Source organism: Coccinella septempunctata, chromosome 7 (assembly GCF_907165205.1).
Source record: "Coccinella septempunctata chromosome 7, icCocSept1.1, whole genome shotgun sequence".
NCBI classification, from domain to species: Eukaryota; Metazoa; Arthropoda; class Insecta; order Coleoptera; family Coccinellidae; genus Coccinella; species Coccinella septempunctata.
Window position 1 is genome coordinate 6,449,819 of NC_058195.1, and position 20,274 is coordinate 6,470,092.

The 20,274-nt window shown below is 35.3% G+C and overlaps 6 protein-coding genes across 8 annotated transcripts in view; 5 read left to right on the plus strand and 1 right to left on the minus strand.

The window, feature by feature from the left end:
• LOC123317311 (neuropeptide CCHamide-1 receptor-like) overlaps positions 1-20,274 on the minus strand; it is a 73,444-nt gene that overhangs the window by 37,412 nt on the left and 15,758 nt on the right. The gene's annotated exons all lie outside the window — the stretch shown is intronic.
• On the plus strand, positions 4,015-8,068 carry LOC123317309 (facilitated trehalose transporter Tret1-like). Of its 2 annotated transcripts, none has more exons than XM_044903765.1 (2): positions 4,015-4,338; positions 6,433-8,068. In XM_044903765.1, the coding sequence occupies exons 1-2, from the start codon at positions 4,272-4,274 to the stop codon at positions 7,704-7,706; spliced, it is 1,341 nt and encodes a 446-aa protein (XP_044759700.1). In that variant the 5' UTR covers positions 4,015-4,271; the 3' UTR covers positions 7,707-8,068. The 2 variants fall into 2 exon arrangements, with proteins under 2 accessions (XP_044759700.1, XP_044759701.1); XM_044903766.1 differs by lacking the exon at positions 4,015-4,338 and adding an exon at positions 4,389-4,518.
• Positions 9,470-11,340, plus strand: LOC123317303 (facilitated trehalose transporter Tret1-like). Its single transcript, XM_044903758.1, has 2 exons — positions 9,470-9,708; positions 9,888-11,340. Exons 1-2 carry the CDS (start codon positions 9,642-9,644, stop codon positions 11,180-11,182), a joined length of 1,362 nt encoding a protein of 453 aa, XP_044759693.1. The 5' UTR covers positions 9,470-9,641; the 3' UTR covers positions 11,183-11,340.
• Positions 12,309-13,936, plus strand: LOC123317308 (facilitated trehalose transporter Tret1-like). Its single transcript, XM_044903763.1, has 2 exons — positions 12,309-12,469; positions 12,582-13,936. The coding sequence occupies exons 1-2, from the start codon at positions 12,385-12,387 to the stop codon at positions 13,838-13,840; spliced, it is 1,344 nt and encodes a 447-aa protein (XP_044759698.1). The 5' UTR covers positions 12,309-12,384; the 3' UTR covers positions 13,841-13,936.
• LOC123317306 (facilitated trehalose transporter Tret1-like) lies at positions 14,931-17,577 on the plus strand. Its single transcript, XM_044903761.1, has 2 exons — positions 14,931-15,136; positions 15,967-17,577. Exons 1-2 carry the CDS (start codon positions 15,070-15,072, stop codon positions 17,253-17,255), a joined length of 1,356 nt encoding a protein of 451 aa, XP_044759696.1. The 5' UTR covers positions 14,931-15,069; the 3' UTR covers positions 17,256-17,577.
• LOC123317310 (facilitated trehalose transporter Tret1-like) lies at positions 17,708-19,429 on the plus strand. Its single transcript, XM_044903767.1, has 2 exons — positions 17,708-18,042; positions 18,158-19,429. Exons 1-2 carry the CDS (start codon positions 17,973-17,975, stop codon positions 19,405-19,407), a joined length of 1,320 nt encoding a protein of 439 aa, XP_044759702.1. The 5' UTR covers positions 17,708-17,972; the 3' UTR covers positions 19,408-19,429.

Genomic DNA, 20,274 nt, shown 5'->3' on the forward strand with positions numbered 1-20,274 from the left:
AAATTACACAAACTAATGGCCCCAAAAAGATACGAGCTGTGCATAAATCTCTGAGCAATAACTGTGCATTTCACTGAATTATGTGTCTCTCGGTTTTCATAGACACATCTGATTCAAATTAAAATTTCAATAATTGTATACTCCATTCACTTTTATTTCAGCATTCGGTTGGCCATGGAAATTTGACACATTTCACTCTGTATAGTACGAAAATGTGGGGTTATGTATGCCGCTTGTCAAAACATTTTTGGGTTTCGAATCAACGCTATGTTGCCCGTTCTACGTAAAAGTTTCTGTTATTACGTATTTTATCACAATGTCGAGTCTCTTCGGAAAATATGTGACGAACATTATTGAAGTTTATACAAACTGATTGAAGGCATACCAAATCCAGTTATTTGCATGGAAAATACAAGAGATCAGTATAATATCATAATATGCACTAGCTTGAGGAGTGTTAATGTTCGTTATCTTCTTTGGCTAAAGTTTGAATACGTTACATCAGTTGTAGATTTCAAAAATATTAACCCGAAGATGAAATGCATATGATGCAGTGGTTGGGAATGGTCATGTTGAATTATTCAACAAAAATCATCTTGCATCAATATAAGTGAAAGGAATTAAAGAAGTTTCAAGTCAAGATGAACTTCACCTTTGAACAAAAATTTCACATAAATAAACAATTAACAGGACAATTGGCGCGTATTTGTGGCTGTTCATCTTAATACATTGAAATAATAATAATAATTAAGTAATTACTGGTACCTTGAGACATTTACAAAGTATAGGACAAGTCAAATGAAAAATAGAAAGTAAATTTTCGGGAACGATGACATTCATCGAAAATCCTGTAGTAAACTTTTCGCATTAATTCACTCAAATATAAAATTCTCAAATAACACAACTTTTTTGGGTCTCCCAATAGAAGGAAATTCTTTGTCATCCTCTTCATTCACAATCTTTCTGATTGTGGAAACATTTAGCTGAAATATAAGTCGTTTAGATTCCGATGAAATATATAAGTATTGTGGATTTTAGAGTATCAGGGTATAACTATTTGAATGAGCGAAACTGAATTCTAAATAGCACTTCCTGACACCCTGTCTCCTTTTTCAATCACTTTCGGCATTTTCGTAATAAAAATTGATATTAGTTGTGGCAACGGCGTTATGACATTAACGACATTTCATGAGTGCCAACCTTACTCGGTTCTAGTTACAAAAATCTCTGAAAATTATTTCTTGGCCAACCGACTGCTAAAATAAATTTGATTGGAGTATAGGTATAGTGTCCTGATATAACTCAAGAGAGTTTCAGTAAAAGAGTTTTCTTCCAAATTGATGAAAAGGTCTAGGAAGTAACCCCAATTTTGGGGTGCATCAAAGGTCTCTCTTCAAGTCCCTGATTTCTCAACGTACAAGAAGAGCCATCTATAATTGGATCGCTTCAGACCATATCAGATGATCATTCTTGCAGAAACTTGTATGCGATAGGTGATCTGCTCCGCTGTATTCTGTGGGATTCTATTAAATCCCAACAATCTGCCATACATCCCTCGTTTCGAACTAGGAAGTGATAATGGAGGGACATGCCCCATTTGGGTAGAACAAAAGATGCCTCGATTTCCAAAAGGAAAGCGAAAACCACCAATATGTCCGGATTATTGATGTTTTGTAGAACCCCATCACAGTGTTAACTTCGGTGGAAATTACAGGTTCTGTTTGATAATCTATGAATTTAGATTGGATTGACTGCAGTGAAACTATGGTGGAACAGGTTATGGGCCCAGAAATTCAACTGAACCAGATGGAATGAGCAGTATCTACGCTAAATTCAAATGAACGTTATCGTTGGAAGAAGGAACTTTTTTAAGCTGAATCCTGATGCGGCAATCTTGAAAAAGTTAAATATTCATTGAGCCTCTCAATATGAAGATGGCGTTTAAAGTTACGATAACCTACATGATCTTTACGACCCATGTAAAAGTGCCATCTAGATCGACAAAATCAACAACGACTTTTAACAGGTTTTACATAAATTTTCAGGAGATTTCCTCGATCGTAATCGTAAAGTTTATGGCTTCTTTGATTGCGGAGCACGCATGACGTTCAACAGAGAAAAGTCAATAGAGGAGGTCTTGGTGCCTGTGTAAATTGGATCAGAATGAACTGAACCAGCAAACGATTTAGATTCAACAAGTGGAACATCAGATTGTTGATCTTTTTTTACGAGGGGATTTTGTGTGGAATGTATATGTGTATACTTGGTGAAAGGTAGAAATTTTTTGGGTAGGTTGAGGTTTTTGATGCACCTATTGCGTTTGGGTTTAAAAATTTTATTTGTTTCTCATTTGTAAACGTCAGTTTCCAAAAACACAATATTAATCAAGAAAGTTTATTTCATCAAGTCACTAACTTGTAAAACTGACAGTTAACTTGCAAAATTTTTACAAGGGATAGTAGTATTATTTACATTAGAAAATTTCGTTTTATCGTCATATATGTTACAATTGTTATTTCTAGTAACACAGATTTTTTATGATGAAAGAGTTGATACTGAAGATGATGAACCATCTGTTGACTCAGAAACTGCTGAACTCGAGGATTGCAGAACATTTGTACCCTCCTTACTACCAAATAATTTGCTAGACATTTAAATTTTTTTGTTGACCGAATCATCGACATAACTCATCGCAATTTCGGTGCTCTTCCACCCTCCTGCACGCTTTAGTGCTAAAATATCTCCACCCGAATCCGCAACCATAGTGGCTCCAGTTCTGCGAAAAGATTGGCCGGTGTATAACTCTGAGTCTTTTAAACCTGGCCGAAGATTTACATATTTTCTGTATAACATGCAGGGCTTGAAGCTGCAGCCATCATCGGTTATGGTGAATCTTCTTGTTGTTGAATTTTTTGTTGGCCGCAATGTCACAATAACGTATTTTCACATATCTTTTACATCACTCATGTTTATGGAGAGAATTTCGTCACATCGACAACATCCAAAAATCCCAAATATTGTTACAATTTTCGCCAGCAACCACTGGTCATCAGGAGCATGTAAAGGAAATTGTTCAGCCTCTTCTTTACTTAATACCTTGGCCTTTTTTGCCGTATAACGCTCATTTTTTCGTTTCAGAAACGCTATTACCTTTTGAAATCTGCAAATGACAACTACACGTTATATTTTTCAATAAATTTTTTAAGGAAAGCAAACCTGCGAACAGGAGCATTTTCTTTCATTTCCATGCAGCTTTTCAGCATAGACCATTTTGCCCATAAAGTATTAGGGCTGAATCTAGCTGATAGTTGATTCAAGTAGACCAACAAAACATCTTCAGTTACCCCAATCACACTATTTTTGTTTTGCCACTTTTTAAAGTGGTCGTATTCTCGCTCGTACCTTGAAGCTGATTTTGCAGGTAATAAACTTGAAGCTACACTGCTGGCTGCCTCAATAATTTCTTTTGGTACATTCATTTTCGCTTTCGCCAAAACAAATGTAAAGAAAAATAAACAGACATGTTCATGGCAACGCTTCCATAGCTTACGACATTTGCGACAAATTATTGAGATTTCTTTGGAATTTATCTAACCTTTTCACAAATGAGAAACAAATAAAATATAAAACAATACACGCAAGTTAAGAGGGTTTTTACTGGCTCAAGGAAATAACTGACTCGTCTGCGGCTCGTCTATATACTATAAAAATATTCTTTAGAAAAAAATCTCATAATAAACTTTACATAGATGCTTTCCTCATTTTTGGAAATTTAGAGGTCCAAAATAGGAATCGTTCAATTGTTTAAGGGGTCAATGGGTAAAATCCACGTGACCGTACGCCACTGACCAATCTTTCGACTCCAAATTGATCACATCCAATGATTTAAAACACATCAGGCTTCTCACATACTAATTACGAAAAAATTGAATAATTCGTGAAGCATCCACATGATTCCGGTGGATTTAAATACGAGAAAATGGTAGTTTTTCAATGACAAGGACGTATATAATGGGTTTATTCACAATGTAGTCGATTGCCTGGGGAGATGAAGCCAGTGTACCTGTCGCTTTTCAACAGGTACCTGCAGTTCCATTTCCCCTCATGGTAAATTTGATTTTCGTCTGATTTCGAACCAGTTTCTGCATTTCGCGAACGCGCAGTAGAGTCCGAATACAATATCTTCATCATAACGGCCCAGTGGTCCATTGTGAACGTGTCAAGTTCCAAAAAATCGACCAGAGGTTCGAAAATACAAGTCGAATTGAAATATGAAATCTTGGGACTTTCTGGCCAGTTTTTTTGGACAGTACTACACGTTTTTCATAGCCTTCGTAGGTGAGTATTCAGTGCATGTTTATTTTGACAACTTGAACCAAAATGCACCGAACAAAAATGAGAATAACACAAATGAAGGATGCAATTTTAATTTATGGTTGGGCGATGCGGCATAATTGATGATTTGTCCCTGTTTTCATTAGAAGATCAGCTTCAATGTAGATATTCAAAACAAATAAGGTAGAAACGAAATATAAAAAAAATTATTCAGTTGAATTAATTTTTCCAGAAAAGAAACATTATTTAAGATAAGATTCATCATCCTAATGTTTTCATTCATTATTTATGAGGCAAATGGCTTGCAAATCAAGAAAGAAATAAATCAGTTCTATTTATCATATTCCTTTCAATGTAAATATAAATATACTTGTCAACACATATTTGGTAAAATATGAATGTCTGGAAAAATTCATTCTCCATCTGCGATATAACTCAAGAATAACATTTGAGTCTCATTGGGTTCATTTCTAGCGTAGTCAAATTTTGATTTGCAATATTGAGAGCTGCATAGCTTTTAAAACTTCGTATAACAAAAAATTCGGCAAGTTTCCTCTGTGCAATTTTAAAGAATTCATTATGAAATTACTTATTATGGGATATTTATTCCACCAGAATCAATATTCGTTTTATATCTTCACCGGGATTATATGGAACCCATGAATATATGAATAATGTATGGAAAATCCTGGTATCTGAAATATGCACTCCTCACTGCATACTTCATACGCGAATATTCGAAAATTTTCATTTATCGCTAAGTTTATATCGGTAACTAGCTCAGGGTCATTTTCTTAATATTCGAGGTTTTTATTTTAATGGGCATCAGTTGAGTGAATACTAAAAAACTAAGTAATTATTCAATGCGGCTAGAATAACTTACAAATAGACTAGAATATGTGAAAATGGTTAAAAATCTCTGAAGTCTCGTTATCATTGAAAAATATGTCCAATTATTTAAGGCCACTTGATAAATATATTCTTAGACCACAGTAAAATGATAGATAGGTATAGGTAAATTCAAGATATGCTCGAAGTAATAGATATCTATATACACTGCGCAAAAAAATTAACGTACATTCTGAAAATCTCAATTTTAATGAAAGTTAACTCTACATTGACTTTATAACTTATTTTTTATGTTCTCTCGGGAAGGTTTTGAAAGAAACAAGACGCATTAATAGAAGAAAAATTCAGGATTTCACCGAATCTTATGTGAAAGAAGAGAAATGAACAATTTTCAAAATACTGAAATGCTGATAAGTGATTTAATACTTGGTATTTCCACCCCTTGCGTTAATTACAGCTCGGCAACGACGGTTCATACTCAAAATGAGTGATCTTAAAATGTTCTGATCTAACTTCTCAGCCTCTTCCCAATGGATAAAAATAATTATCATTGAGAACACCTTCAGTTGTAGAATAAATTTGAGATTTCCATAATGTGCGTTAATTTTTTTGCGCAGTGTATTATGAGAATCATGCATGAAAAATGACAAATCAACAAATTGTCATACAACAAACATAAACTTGAAATCCTTGTTCTCATCTGCCATAAAAGTCACGGACTCAAATAAATTTTCCTAACAGAAGTGAAAATATCTTTCTGAAGAACCTATAAGACGCCATGAATTATTCAAGAGTTCATTTCATTCCTAAAATTTGGGGCAAGGATACCGTCAACTTCAATCAACAGCAATTCCTTCTTTTCTCGTATAAGGCGCCTTCAATTTTGAATAGCGAAAGCGATATGAATAGTTACGGAACGGTATTTATTCGTTCAAAAGTGTGAAAATTTATGAACTTGGAAAGTGCGGTCGGATATAATGTGGTCCAAGGAAAACACCTCGATTTTTCGGCTTTGAAATGAAATGTGGAAAACTGCTTGGACCCGTCAATTTCTGATTCGAGGGCCAACAACTTTTCTGCTTTTTTCATCCCCGTTACTTCAAACCCCTCGCTGGGGTGAGCACGAACTTTTTATTTCGAATAGTCTTGCGATACCTCATGTTGAAGATCTCATCGACCCCTTGTATACTCTAAGAGAGTAATTTTTCAACTGAATTCTTCACACTCACTCAAATAATTTTTTTTCAGCTCATTCTGCCTTCTTCACGATATGTGTCACAGCAGCATGGACGTCTCCAGTGTTGGCCAAACTGGGCGAGATGGAAGACAACCCTCTGGGTAGGCCCTTGACGCCAGAAGAAAGCGATCTAATTGGTTCCATATACTTCATTGGAGCTTCTATAGGTCCCCTACTCTGCATATTCAGCGTGGAGAGGTTTGGAAGGAAGAAGATGCTTGCTTTGCTATCAGCAATAACACCCATTTCATACATAATCCTAACGTTTGCTGAAAATGTTGAGCTTTATTACTTAGCTAGGGTGCTTTTGGGGCTGTACGCTGGTGCAGCCTTGAGTATAGAGCCTGTGTACGTCTCTGAGATAGCTGGACCACAGGAGAGGGAGTTCCTCATGTCCTGCGTCAGTGTTTTCAACTTCGGAGGCATCCTGGCTTCGTACGCTGTGGGACCTTTCATACCTCTCTTCTATTTCAACAGTCTCATAGCTGTGTTCTCGTTGACTTTCGTTATTTTACTAGCTTTGGGCTGCCCAGAGAGTCCTTATTACGTGATGCAAACCAAGGGCAAAGATGAGACTAGGGTTTTATTGAAGAAACTACGCAGGGGCGATGTGGAAGGCGAGCTACAAGCCATAGAAAAAACCGTTGGGAATCAAAGTAGATCCTCGTACTTTGAAATCTTCAAATCGACGAAAAATTTTAAACCCTTCGTACTGGCAACCATTCCCTTGGTCCTACAGCAGTATTGCGGTATCACGCTGATCGTTACTTACAGCCAGTTGATATTCTTACAGACTGAGATCTCTATACCGTCCCATATTTGTTCTATTATTGTCGTGTGTCTGCAAATTTCCACTTCGTTTTTGACACCGACGCTGTTGAAATCGCAGAAGTTCACTCAGAAATCCTTGCTTTATTTGTGTTTTACCGGTCTCGGTTTGTGCAATTTAGTATTGGGATTCTTCTTTTTATACGGAAAAGACGTTGCTTCTTTGAATTTCCTGCCTCTCGTGGGACTCATCGTTTTCGTCGTTTTTTACAACTGTGGTATAGATCCAATACCATGGATTACCTTAGGACAGGTTTATCCTATGAATATAAACACTGTAGGCACAGCCTTGTCCACCAGTATTTTCTTCATTTCCATTTTCCCCGTTTTATACATGTTTTATAAAGTCGATCTCAGTTATCTTTTCTTGAGTTCAGCGTTCAGTTGTTTGCTGGGTTTACTGTACGCTAAATTCATTTTCACCGAGAATTTCCACAAGAAAGAGGAGAGTGCTTGATACGTAAAAACCAATTTTGCTTGGTGAATGTGAAAACGATACAGTCTCGCCTTTATTACATTCGTTATAATGAAGTTCTGTGATAATTAACGTTAAGATTCACAATATTTTAACTGATATATTATAGTTTTATGGTGGTGACACATAGTTTTATAGTTGCGTTGCGTTTCCACATCACTGCATTGGTGAAAATGAATTCCTGTTATACCATTATGAGATACGCAAGAAACAGAAAATTCTTATGAGTTTGAAATGAAAAAACATAAGAAAAAAGAAAATTATAACTTGTATTTAATACTATGTTGCTTTAATCTAAATTATCATGATGTTATGTTGATGAGAATATACTTACATGAAAATTCGTTTGGTTGTTTTTCTTCAATTCTATCAACCTAATTCATTTGATTTCAGATTTCGGATGATTGAGGATAGATATTTTTTTATCCCCAGGTATCAAGTACCTAATATACACTAGGTGGGTACCTACAAAATGATGTAAACTAGTCGGATATGACTGACACATAGTAGGTCAGTAGTATCATTTGTGAACTTTTGAAGCTTATCGACAAATATTCACTTCTTTATCACTTTTCCATAGATCATGACAACCTAATTACCGATAAAATATTTCAAGTCTATATTCCTTCAATATCACTCAATAATGAAAGAAACTTCATAATATACTGTCCAAAGATTATAATCTTTGATACTGTCTTTAGATTTGTAACAAAAGAAATTCTGTTCATTCGTATAAAATGTGGATACTACTGTATTTTACAGTTGACGATTTCTACAATCTTAATCGGATGAATTGAAATTGTATTATGTTTTGTTCTGGAATGAATACGACAATAAATAATTATAATATAAAATCAAAATCCAACCTACATTTTGAATAAATAGAAATTTAGTACAAAATATTCGATATCTCTGAAATAATAAAGGATGAGTCTTTGACTCGTACAAATATTTTAACAGTAGGTTCTTGAGGTCAAAAGAAACACTTTTTGTTTATACCATTTTAAAAAGATATAGCCATTTCAAGTTTCCATAATGAGCTGTGCCACCTCTGGAAAAACAAAACATACCTTCAGAATAACTAACTAAATCTGTGACAGTGCACATCTGTGGATCTTTAAACAAAGTTGTATTCAGCCAAATTACCAAATTGTTCAAATTTCATAGACTCTATCTAATTTTTGACCATCAAATTACTCGAAAACGGGAGAAAATATGAAGAATACTTTTATTTTACAAAACGTTCAATTATCCATTAGAGAGTTTCGAGAGTTGGGTTCTTTGAATTTTTGCTATTTTCACGGTACGTAATGATCATAATGAGAAAACTGGAAGACGTGGGTGATATTTTGTGTTCGAAGGAAATTCATCAAATAAATGAAAAACTATATGCCGAAATTTATTTCATTAGATAAAACCGTTTGTGAGATACTAAAAATAACATTTTTATGGTTTTTCAACAGCCTGTATCTTTTGACCGAGCCGATTCGGAAATAATGATAAAGAAAAACAGTGTTTCCCTTGACCTTATGAATCTACTGTTGGAATATTTGTACGAGTCAAAGACTCACCCTGTATACCTTCAACGAAAGCAATTATTATCCATCAGCAAATTTTTTCCAAGCTTCGTTCAACCAGAAATTATCTGAACAACTGTTTTCTTAAGGTGTGAAAATTGTCTGCTACACCCTGTTTGTTTATTTCCAAGAAAGTACAACTATTCTGTCAGCACAATTTTTGTTCGCAAATTGATTTCAATTCGGAACTGAAAACTGCAAGAGCAGGCAGAAAGAAAATCGACAATTAAATGTTGAACTCAATTGAATTTCATTGTACAGCATTAAGCAGAAGGAGAGCTCTTTGAATCGTACTACGTTTAGTGTCGTTTCACCCTGAAATTTTTGGAAATAGATTGCGATGGCGACGTGGGAGTATTGTGCCTCTCTCTTCGGTCCATATTTTGTCATATTCATCGTCTGTATTGGTGAGTACATTGAACATGATATACTCAATGCCTTAATTCGAAAGTACTCCGTCAAAATTTTGAAATTCAACTTTGGATACAATAATTTTGGGGTGGATTGAGGGTATGGTATATTCCCTGGGTAATATGGGGATAAAAGTTAATATAAATGGGTATTACAAGGTAATAATTCCTTCCAGGTCATACATCTTTCTTCCTGATATCTGTAACCTTGAGTTGGACATCTCCAGTGCTGGCCAAACTTGGCGAGGCAGAGGACAACCCCTTAGGGAGACCAATAACCACTGACGAGAGCGATCTAATTGGATCACTGTTCTTCGTTGGAGCCTCAGTGGGACCCTTACTTTTCATACATATAGTGAAGAAGTTTGGACGAAAAAAAGTTTTAGTTTTACTGCTGACCATTGTGCCTATAGCTTACGGGATGTTGATCTTTGTGAAAAAAGTTGAATATTATTATCTGTCCAGGATTCTATTAGGACTTTATAGTGGGGCCACACTGAGCGTTGTTCCAGTGTATTTATCTGAAATAATAGCACCGGATGATGTAGCCTTTTTGATGTCTTTCGAAACCCTTTTCGGTTTCACTGGCATTCTGATAACTTATACTCTAGGGTCCTTCATTCCATTGAAGTATTTCAATGGGAGTATTGTAGTATTTTCAGTAATCGTTATAATCTTGTTGTCGTTTGGGTGTCCAGAAAGCCCTTATTATATGATGCAAGTAAAAGGAAAAGATGAGGCCAGACGAGTGCTGAGAAGACTGAGAAAACAATACATAGAAAAAGAATTGGAACACATAGAAAAAACCATTGAAAACGAGACGTCGAAGTCCTATTTCGAAATTTTCAAGAGTAAGAAGTATTTCAAAACAATCATCTTAGCTACGATACCACTCCTTCTACAACAATTCTGTGGTATCACTCTTATAGTAACTTACAGCCAGTTGATCTTTCAAGAGACAAAATTACCATTAGCCCCTCACATATGTTCTATAATTGTCGTTGGGCTTCTGGAAGTGACTTGTTTCCTAGCCCCAACCCTTCTAAAATCCAAGAGATTGTCTCTGAAGAACATCATGACTTTAAGTTTAGCCGGTACAGCAATTTGTAACTTAGTTATAAGTATTTATTTTTTCTATGGAAAAAATTTACCAGCACTGAATTGGGTACCACTGGTAAGTTTGATTCTATTCGTGGTTTTTTTCAATTGTGGTATGGACCCCATTGCATGGACTATACTGGGGCAAACTTATCCCAGAAATATCAGCTTTGTAGGAACTGCTCTTTCTACCAGCGTTTACTTCATATCTATTTTCCCGATCTTGTATTCTTTCTATAAAGTTGATATGACTTATTTATTTTTAGGTAGTTTCTTTAGTTGTACTTTTGGTGTTATTTATGTTAGGTTTATTTTCGAAGGGTCTGAAAAGAAAGTTGTTGAGGATATACATCTTCAAAAAGCACTGATTTGATTTCAGTCAATAAAAGAGTTTTGCTCTATAAAAGGTTGAGAGTTATGCTAGAAATCTTATAGGCAGCCATGTGTTAATTAATGTTGATATAATTTCATTACGTTATAGTAAGTTGACTTCAAGAACATTTTCATATGAAATAAAATGAAATTTTTTAATTCTGTGGTTCTCTTGATACTTATTCAGCAAGACAATATACATGAAAAAACTTCAATACTTCATAATTTTTTCCAATCTATAAAAAAGAGATTTATTTCGGTTTTAAATTGATTTGGATTCTCTAATGGTGGAGGAGCTAGTTATTAGTTAGTTGTTAGAATAAGAACAACAAGTAGGTAATAGTTAAACTCTACGGCCAAGCAATTTGAAGAGAAATTTGTCTTGTCTATAGAAATGATGAGCAGTTGAAAAGATCTGCGCACAATAACTATAACCCTAACAAAACGTATCTCAGAAGGTATACTGATGTACACTGAAGTATACAGGGTGAGTTTTTGACAAATATTTCAAAAGTAGATTCTTGACGTGAAAAGAAACACTCTTTTTTACCATTTTTTTCGAATGAGCTTGGTTTAAAAGCTACAGGCTGATGAAAAACCATAAAAAAATGATATTTCTATTTCTATCTCTCAAAGGGTTTTATCGAATGAAGTGAATTTCGGAATATAGTTTTCCATGTATTTGATGAACCTTTTTCGAACACAAGATATTACCCACATCTTCCAGTTTTCTCATTATGACCATTACGTACCATAAAAGAACAAAAAGTTCAAAGAAACCAACTCTTGAAACAAATGAATATTTGAACGTTTTTAAAAAAAAAGTAGTCACCATATTATTTTCTCGTTAAATGCGCCGTTTTCGAGTAATTTGATGTTTGAAAATTGAAAACTATCTGTGAAATTTGATAAATTTGGCAAATTTCATGATTTTGAACCTGAAGAATTATTCATCTTATCTAGAAAAATTATTTTATCTCTGCAAACTGTACGAAAATTCAAAAGGTACTCGTAAATCCAGCGGTGCTTCTAAATCATCATTAATTAATTTACCACTCAATAATCTGTCCGCAAACTCTTTATCGGTAGATTACTTTTATCTTTGTTGCATCAATTATTATACATATCTCTCATTTATTGCCTTTATTCAAGTAGAAAGGTATTCTCCTAAGTAGGTTTCTAGGGAAACAGGTGATCTGTAAGATGAAGACCGTTTTCTCTAGGAGAACCTACGAGTATTTTTCTGATTTTTTCGGTCAGCAATACTTCAAGTTCATAGTATGTGTGGGTAAGTTTCTATTATGAATATTTCTCATTCATTCCTTCAGAAAATTCTCATGAATCTACATCGAAAGATTGGGCATGAATTAAGGTTAAACCAACGAATATTTTTCTTGCAGCACATACATTTTTTTTCGGAATAGCGGTTGCTATGAGCTGGACATCTCCAGTGCTGTCCAAACTGAGCGAGACTGAAGACAATCCCTTGGGGGAACCCATAACACCTGATCAGAGTGACCTCATCGGCTCTCTTCTATACATCGGAGCAGCAATTGGACCAATACTCTTCATACCTGCTGCTGAATATTTTGGTAGAAAAAATGTACTACTTATCCTGTCAGTTATCCCTCCACTAACGTATGGGACATTTGCGTTTGCCAAAGTTGTTGAATTATACTACGTTTGCAGGATCTTGCAGGGGGTGTATATGGGCGGTTCGTTAAGTGTACAGCCTGTATATGTGGCCGAAATTTTGTCGAACGAAGAGAGGGATTTCTACATGTCCCTAGGAACAATGTTTGGGTTTTCTGGATTGCTCGTCGTTTACGCTGTTGGACCTTTCGTGCCTCTGATTTACTTCAACGGATTTTTCGCAATTTTCGGAGTTGTTGTGGTGATTTTGCTAGCCTTTGGTTGTCCAGAAACACCTTTCTTCATGATGAAAACCAAGGGAAAAGATGCAACCAATGAACTACTCATGCTGATCCGACAAAAATTCGATAACAAGGAGGCTGATGAGATACAGAGTACCATCAACAACGAAGTGAGAGATTCTTTCTTTGACTTATTCAGTTCGACGAAGAACATCAAACTGTTTATAATGGCAACAATGCCTCTTCTACTTCAACAATTTTCTGGGATTTCAATTTTACTGACTTACAGCCAACCGATTTTCGACAAAACGAATATTTCTATAACGCCAGCGGTTTGTTCCTTGATCGTGGCTTGCTTTCAAGTTTCAACGAGTTTTTTAACGCCTGCTTTGTTGAAATCCGGTAGATTTTCCTTGAGAATTCTGCTTCTTTTTTGTCTTACCGGTATGGCGATCTGCAATGTTATCTTAGCCTTATATTTTTTCGCTTTCAACGACACGCCATCTTTGAATTGGTTGCCTCTGTTGGGGTTTGTACTGTTTGTGCCGTTTTATAACTGCGGGATCGATCCGATACCATGGATGCTGCTGGGACAGATCTATCCGAGATCTTTGAGTTCTGTAGGAAGTGCTCTTTCCACAAGTATCTATTTTCTGGCTACTTTTCCCTCCCTATTTCTCTTCAGTAAGATAGAGACGGGATTCTTGTTTTCGTATTGTGCTTTTTTCTGTTGTTTAGGTATTCCTTATGTTCTTTTCATTTTCTCAGAGCCCAAAAATGTGTAATGAATCAATTCTTCTCTTTTGAAAGAATCTTCGTGAAATGATCCTAAATTTGTATATATCCACATATACATCGGCGAATTTTTATGGGTAATTTTAGTATTATTTTTATACCTTATCCATAATTTTGTATTTCAGGAATGTACTATTGAGTTTTAAGGATTTCTATTGAACTATGTATTCTATTTAATTTAAGTGAATTAGAAGAAAAGGTTTTCATCGATATTGTGAACTATTTATTCACTTGAGATGCTATTGTTATGATGAATCTCTTCTAATGGTTTTCAAGAATGTATAAGGAAAAAATAATCATTTGAGAGCTTTTTGAATAGGAATGGAATGAACAAAAACACATGTAGATTATTGAGTTGTATTTTACTCTGAATATAAATGTCTGTGATACTCCACAAATACTGATAAGTTCATGTATGTAACTAATGTTGAATAAAAAAAGTCTCAACGAAAAATTCGGATTTTTTCTTCGCAAATTTGAACGACAAATAAGGATAAGGTAAAATAATGTCATATAGCTGTTTCACTAAAGTCCATGTGGCGAAATGAAATCATATTGATTGATCACAGTGTATTCAAGAGAATGTTAACAGGGTCTAGATGAGATACAAGCCCCAGAAAAAACATTTGGGGTCTTATTAGAGGTATAAAAAAAATTTCAGCCAAACTGAGCATTTTATTCAAAATCAGAACCTCACTTACGTTCTATTTCTATGAAACAATCTTATATATACTCAATGAAATGTTCTATTTGCTTGGAAAAACACAATTTTCAACCTGGAAATTTTCAGAGCCTTATCCCAAATTCCATTTTCGTCAAATTAGGTTAGAAGAAGATGCAAACGTAAAGAGAAACACACTGTATCTTTCACCGACATCATAGTCCTGACGAAGGATATTTTGGACCAATTCAACTGTTGTTAAACGAAATTTTTTTTTCATAACCATTTAGTACCTATCAGGACAGTAAGAAATACTAACTTGATATATTGTAGGTTTATCGTGGTCATACATTCTGAACGCGTATATTCTTTTATGTTGACAGCCTTTTCGAACGATAACAATATTTCCCTGGGAACCTTTCCTCCAAAATGCGGTTATATCATTCTACCTCTACACGAATTTGATAAATCGATTTCATCGACTCTCTTCTCTTCCTTGAATGAGCAGAAGTGTGCCAAAATTCATTGTCTTCGTAGTGAGCTTGTAGAGGATTCAAAATGGCAATTTGGGAGAAGTTCGCCAGATCTTTCGGATCCTACTATTCAATTTTTATAACGTGTTTGGGTGAGTTAAGTGGAAAGTGCTGATTTTTAAAAGAAACCTATAGGTAATCTTGAGTTTTCGACATTGAATGAAGTTGAGAAAAGTGATTTTAACCCTAGAATCTAAATGATTCTTCGCAGAAGCTTTGAACAAAACTTTCAAATCTGTATGCAAGTAATAGTTTGCGATTTGAACAGTCAGTTGACTTATGACTAAGTTTTTCAATTTATTCCAAGCAGACCTGGTTAATTAAAAGAAGTAAAACACCTTCGGTTTTATATCGATGAAGATAGACATCATTTATCAGCACTGTTTTATATTATATATGTTTGATCTTGTATACATCTTCTTTTCTCTACACAATTCCAGCATTTTATAAAAATAACGTAGTTATATATGATGAGATTTTTTATTTGAGTAAACTCTGCCTCTGCAGAGTAGAATATAAGTCTCTACTTATATTCTGTTTTAAAAGGGACAAACAAACAAAATTCAGAGAGTTTCTGTGAAGTACTTCACTATTGTACAACTGTTTGTTAGTATGAAACATCGAAATGAGTTTTAAATGGGTTTCAATTAGGTCTTTCCTTGTAAACTGTTCTACACCTCAAATTTTGCATTCAACTTCCTCTTAGGTGAGATATGGAAACAATGTTGTGCTCAATTTTAACGCATCAATTATCCTTGTTTCTGTTTATCGGAGATTTGTGGTCAACTTGTTATCAGAAAATCATCTAAAATGCACCTAATAAAGTTGATGTGATTTCCAACAAGATTGTCCCTCATTTAATTGAGGAATTCAAATATGTTTCCTCAAGTTGTTCAAATTATGAAATATCTCCTTTTTTCAGTGCATCAAGTCTACTTCAACATCTGTCTCAGTGCAGCATGGCCTTCCCCAGTTCTAACCAAACTTAGCGGAATGGAAGATAACCCTCTGGGAAGACTGATAACAGCTGAAGAAAGTGACCTTATTGGTTCTCTTTTCTACATAGGGGCCTCGATAGGACCTTTATTGATTATAGTGATAGTAGAAAAACTAGGGAGGAAAGATGTACTTATTGGCTTATCTCTCATCATTCCATTATCTTACATAATCCTCACGTTTACAGAAAACGTTCACATGTACTATTTCTGTAGAACCTTACTAGGTTTTTACAGTGGTGCCGCTTTGAGCATACAACCAGTTTATCTCACAGAAATCCTGGCACCCAGCGAAAGAGAATTTTTAATGTCCCTAGTGACTATCTTCAATTTTCTCGGAATACTGTACGCCTATGCCATTGGACCATTCATACCAATCTTCTGGTTCAACCTTTCCATCGTTGTCCTCTCCATACTAGTCTTCATCTTACAACTAGTGGGTTGCCCAGAAAGTCCCTATCACATCATGAAAACCAAGGGTTTGGACAGCACCAGAACAGTCTTGAAGACGCTGAGAAACAAAACGGATGTTGAAATTGAGCTCCAAGAGATACAGACCATAGTCACTACGGAAGTGAAGAAGTCCTACAGCGAAATATTTAAATCCAAGGACAACTGGAAAGCTCTACTCATAGGAACAGCTCCACTGGTCATCCAACAGTGCTCTGGAATGCCAGTTCTCGTTACGTACAGCCAACTGATCTTCAACAAGACCAATCTCTCCATCAGTTCCGAGATATGTTCCATCATCGTGGTTATTTTGCAGCTTTCCACTACCTTCCTCACTCCTACCTTCATGAAATGTAATACCTTCACCAGGAAAGCTTTGCTGATCATGTGTCTAACCTTCCTGGCCCTTAGCAACCTAGTTTTAGCTTTGTACTTCTTCTACGGCATGGGGACGCCTTGGTTGAACTGGGTTCCTCTGGTAGGTCTCATTGCCTACGTCGTGTCTTATAACTGTGGGATAGACCCCATACCATGGATGATTATAGGGGAGATATATCCGATGAGTATCAGTGCAGCTGGATCAGCTATCTCGTCAAGCTTATTCTTTGGTTCCATCTTTCCAGTCCTGTATTCTTTCAAAAAGGTCGATATCGGGTATTTGTTCTTGATATCTTTCACCGACTGTATTATTGGTATACTTTTCTTCGCCTTTGTTTACGTGAAGGTCAAGAAAAGCTACAGACAGAGTCAAAATTTGCTGAAATGATTGATGAATATAATTTTTATAGTTGTGATGAAAATGAGATTAAAATTTTGTCTCTTGTGCTGTGCAAATTTCAACCCAAATATATCACTGAAAATTTAAAATATCTCCCGAGAATTTTCAAATATTTTTGAATATTTGTGGATGTTGTTTCCAGAAACCAAAAAAAAAAAACTGCAGGATGATTTGAATCGAATAATGAGACAACATGATCACCTTTTTATTGCAAACTCGTTTTTGGTTGATATTGCTATTTATTTCCTTCGATATATTTGGTTTGTTACCCACTGTTGTGATTTTCTTTGAATATATTTTATTGCTTGTTTTCATTTTAATTCTTTTACCACCTCTCATCGAATCTTTCAGATGACGTAGTATCATTTTTAATCTCTGACGATTCAGTACATTATTTTTGAACTGAAAAATACTCCTGGATCCGAAGAATTCTTGCATAAAAATCTGCTCCTTATTGAACGCCATGTATTTCGCTGTAACTATAACCGTGAAATTACAATAATTCACTTAAGTAAATAATTGTACCTTATATTCAACTTGATTACCTCTTTCCTGTGTATTTTTTCTCCATAGGATAATATGCGTCTTAAATTATTTATTTGTTGCATTCATTTCATTTGTGGTTCGGAGATAATCTGACTTCACACGTAAGGATATGTTGAAAGTGAGTTCGGAGAGCTGGGATGAGTTTTCAAGGTAGTTAAAATGAAAGAGAGTTGGGAGATTTTCTTAGACTTCTTTGGACAGTACTACTCTCTCTTCCTTGTTTTCGTTGGTGAGTTTTGATGCTTTTCCTTGTCCATGCTTCAATAAAATAATCAAAATCATCCAGTTAACATTTAATTCTTCGAGGACACAGAATTCCACACTGCCATTGCTTATTATTTCAGGTCATTCTACGTTCTTCTTCGTTTGTCTGAACGCAGCATGGCCTTCACCAGTCCTGCCAAAACTAAGCGATACCAAGGACAATCCCTTGGGGTACCCCATAACACCAGACGAAAGCGATCTGATTGGTTCCCTGTTTTTCGTCGGAGCATCCATAGGACCCCTGCTAACCATCGGAATAGTAGAAAGATTTGGAAGAAGAAAAATTTTAACTTTCATGTCTTTAATAGTGCCCATAGCTTACACCCTATTAGCTTTCGGTGAAAATGTTGAATTGTATTATGTTTGCAGGGTGTTTTTGGGTCTTTACTCTGGCGCTGCTCTGAGCATGGAGCCTGTGTACATATCTGAGGTGCTTCCCCCCAAACAAAGAGAATTTTTAATGTCGTTCGTAACATTTTTTGGCTTTTCTGGTATTCTCATAACATACAGCGTTGTGCCATTCGTACCTCTGTCCTATTTCAACGCAAGTATCGCTGTTATCTCATCGATTTTCATCGTTCTACTTTCTTTCGGATGCCCAAAAAGCCCGTATTTTCTAATTAAAACGGAGGGGTCGGATAGTACTAGATACTTATTGAAAAAATTGAGGAATTCTAATGATGTAGATGGAGAACTTGAAGACATACAAGCGTCAGTGACTGAAAACGTGGAGAAATCAGTTTTCAGCATCTTCACATCTAAGCAAAATTGGAAAATCGTGATCTTGGCAACAGTTCCACTTCTGTTGCAACAGTTTTCAGGAATGACAGTTGTGGTCACTTACAGCCAGTTGATTTTCGAACAAACAAACGTTTCAATCCCGTCGCAATTCTGTTCGATCATTGTCGTGGGTTTGCAAGTGTCTACAGCGTTTTTAACGCCGGTGCTGTTGAAATCCAACAGAATATCACGGAATTCTCTGTTGATGTTGTGTCTGACCGGTTTGGGGGCTTGTAATTGCACCCTAGGTCTGTATTTTTTGTTCGGCAAAGATGTAGAATGGCTGAACTGGTTACCCCTACTTGCTCTGGTAGCTTTTGTTCTGTTTTATAACTGCGGTATAGATCCAATACCTTGGATGATGCTTGGTGAGATCTACCCGAACAATTTGAGCTCTATTGGCTCCGCCGTTTCTACCAGTGTGTTCCTATTCTCAATATTTCCGATTCTGTATCTGTTTAAGAAGGTACACATAGCTTATTTGTTCCTTGGACCTGGTATCTTAAGCTTTTTGGGTGTCCTCTATGTTAAATTCGTGCTTGGAAGATAATATAATTAAAGTAATGACAAGATGTTTGCAGTTTTTTTTTATGTTTCCAGGTACAAACCAGAAACAAACTAAATTAGGAGAATTATTTCTATTTTATTTTTCTGAAATCCCAATTGAACAGTTCAAAAGTTCGTGAACAAGAATACAGATGACAGATTTTTTAAATTCATTTAATTGAGCATTTGTGAAAATAATTTAATTAAACATTTATAAAATACAATTATTTCAGTTTTTAGCTGTACCATTGAGTAAACTCTACCAAAGCCGACGGAATATAAATACCATCCCGTTGATAATTAACCTGACATTTCCAGATTTCATGCGGAAATAATTGATATTGTTTTTTTCATGTTTTACAATCGTCATATTATTATGTTCCTGTAATTTCACCCCATATTCCGCTAATGGAAAACAACCAGCTATAGATTGGTGATGGAAATCACCATAAGTTCATTGTTTTGCAGCAATTAATACGCACAATGAACCAGTCAACGAGTTGTCAGTTATTAATTGAGATTTGTAGACGATGTTGATAAGTTTCGTATTTTTCCAATCCATTGGGAATGAATTATTAATTTTTTTCATGGAAAAGGAAAAATATTTTGTCAGGTTGAAATGACATCTCATTACTATAGGTATACAGGGTGAATCTTTGACTCGTACAACTATTTTAACAGTATACTCCTTAGTTAAAAAAAACAATTATTCCTATACAATTTTTTCAGATTCGGCTCTGATAAAAAGTGCCATGTTAAGTTTTCATAAAGAGCTGCGCCACCTCTGGAAAAACAAATTTACAATCAGAATAACTAGCTAAATCTGTGTTCAAATATTCATTAGATAACGTCCAACTTAGTTTCAAGAGCT

Bases quoted from the DNA above. Each gene is read 5' to 3' on its own strand.
- LOC123317308 (XM_044903763.1), top strand. From the start codon at position 12,385: ATGAAGACCGTTTTCTCTAGGAGAACCTACGAGTATTTTTCTGATTTT. The intron at 12,470-12,581 runs GTAAGTTTCTAT...TTTTTCTTGCAG, and splicing joins CAAGTTCATAGTATGTGTGG to CACATACATTTTTTTTCGGA.
- LOC123317303 (XM_044903758.1), top strand. From the start codon at position 9,642: ATGGCGACGTGGGAGTATTGTGCCTCTCTCTTCGGTCCATATTTTGTC. The intron at 9,709-9,887 runs GTGAGTACATTG...AATTCCTTCCAG, and splicing joins CATATTCATCGTCTGTATTG to GTCATACATCTTTCTTCCTG.
- LOC123317310 (XM_044903767.1), top strand. From the start codon at position 17,973: ATGAAAGAGAGTTGGGAGATTTTCTTAGACTTCTTTGGACAGTACTAC. The intron at 18,043-18,157 runs GTGAGTTTTGAT...TTATTATTTCAG, and splicing joins TCTCTTCCTTGTTTTCGTTG to GTCATTCTACGTTCTTCTTC.
- LOC123317309 (XM_044903765.1), top strand. From the start codon at position 4,272: ATGAAATCTTGGGACTTTCTGGCCAGTTTTTTTGGACAGTACTACACG. The intron at 4,339-6,432 runs GTGAGTATTCAG...ATTTTTTTTCAG, and splicing joins GTTTTTCATAGCCTTCGTAG to CTCATTCTGCCTTCTTCACG.
- LOC123317306 (XM_044903761.1), top strand. From the start codon at position 15,070: ATGGCAATTTGGGAGAAGTTCGCCAGATCTTTCGGATCCTACTATTCA. The intron at 15,137-15,966 runs GTGAGTTAAGTG...TCCTTTTTTCAG, and splicing joins AATTTTTATAACGTGTTTGG to TGCATCAAGTCTACTTCAAC.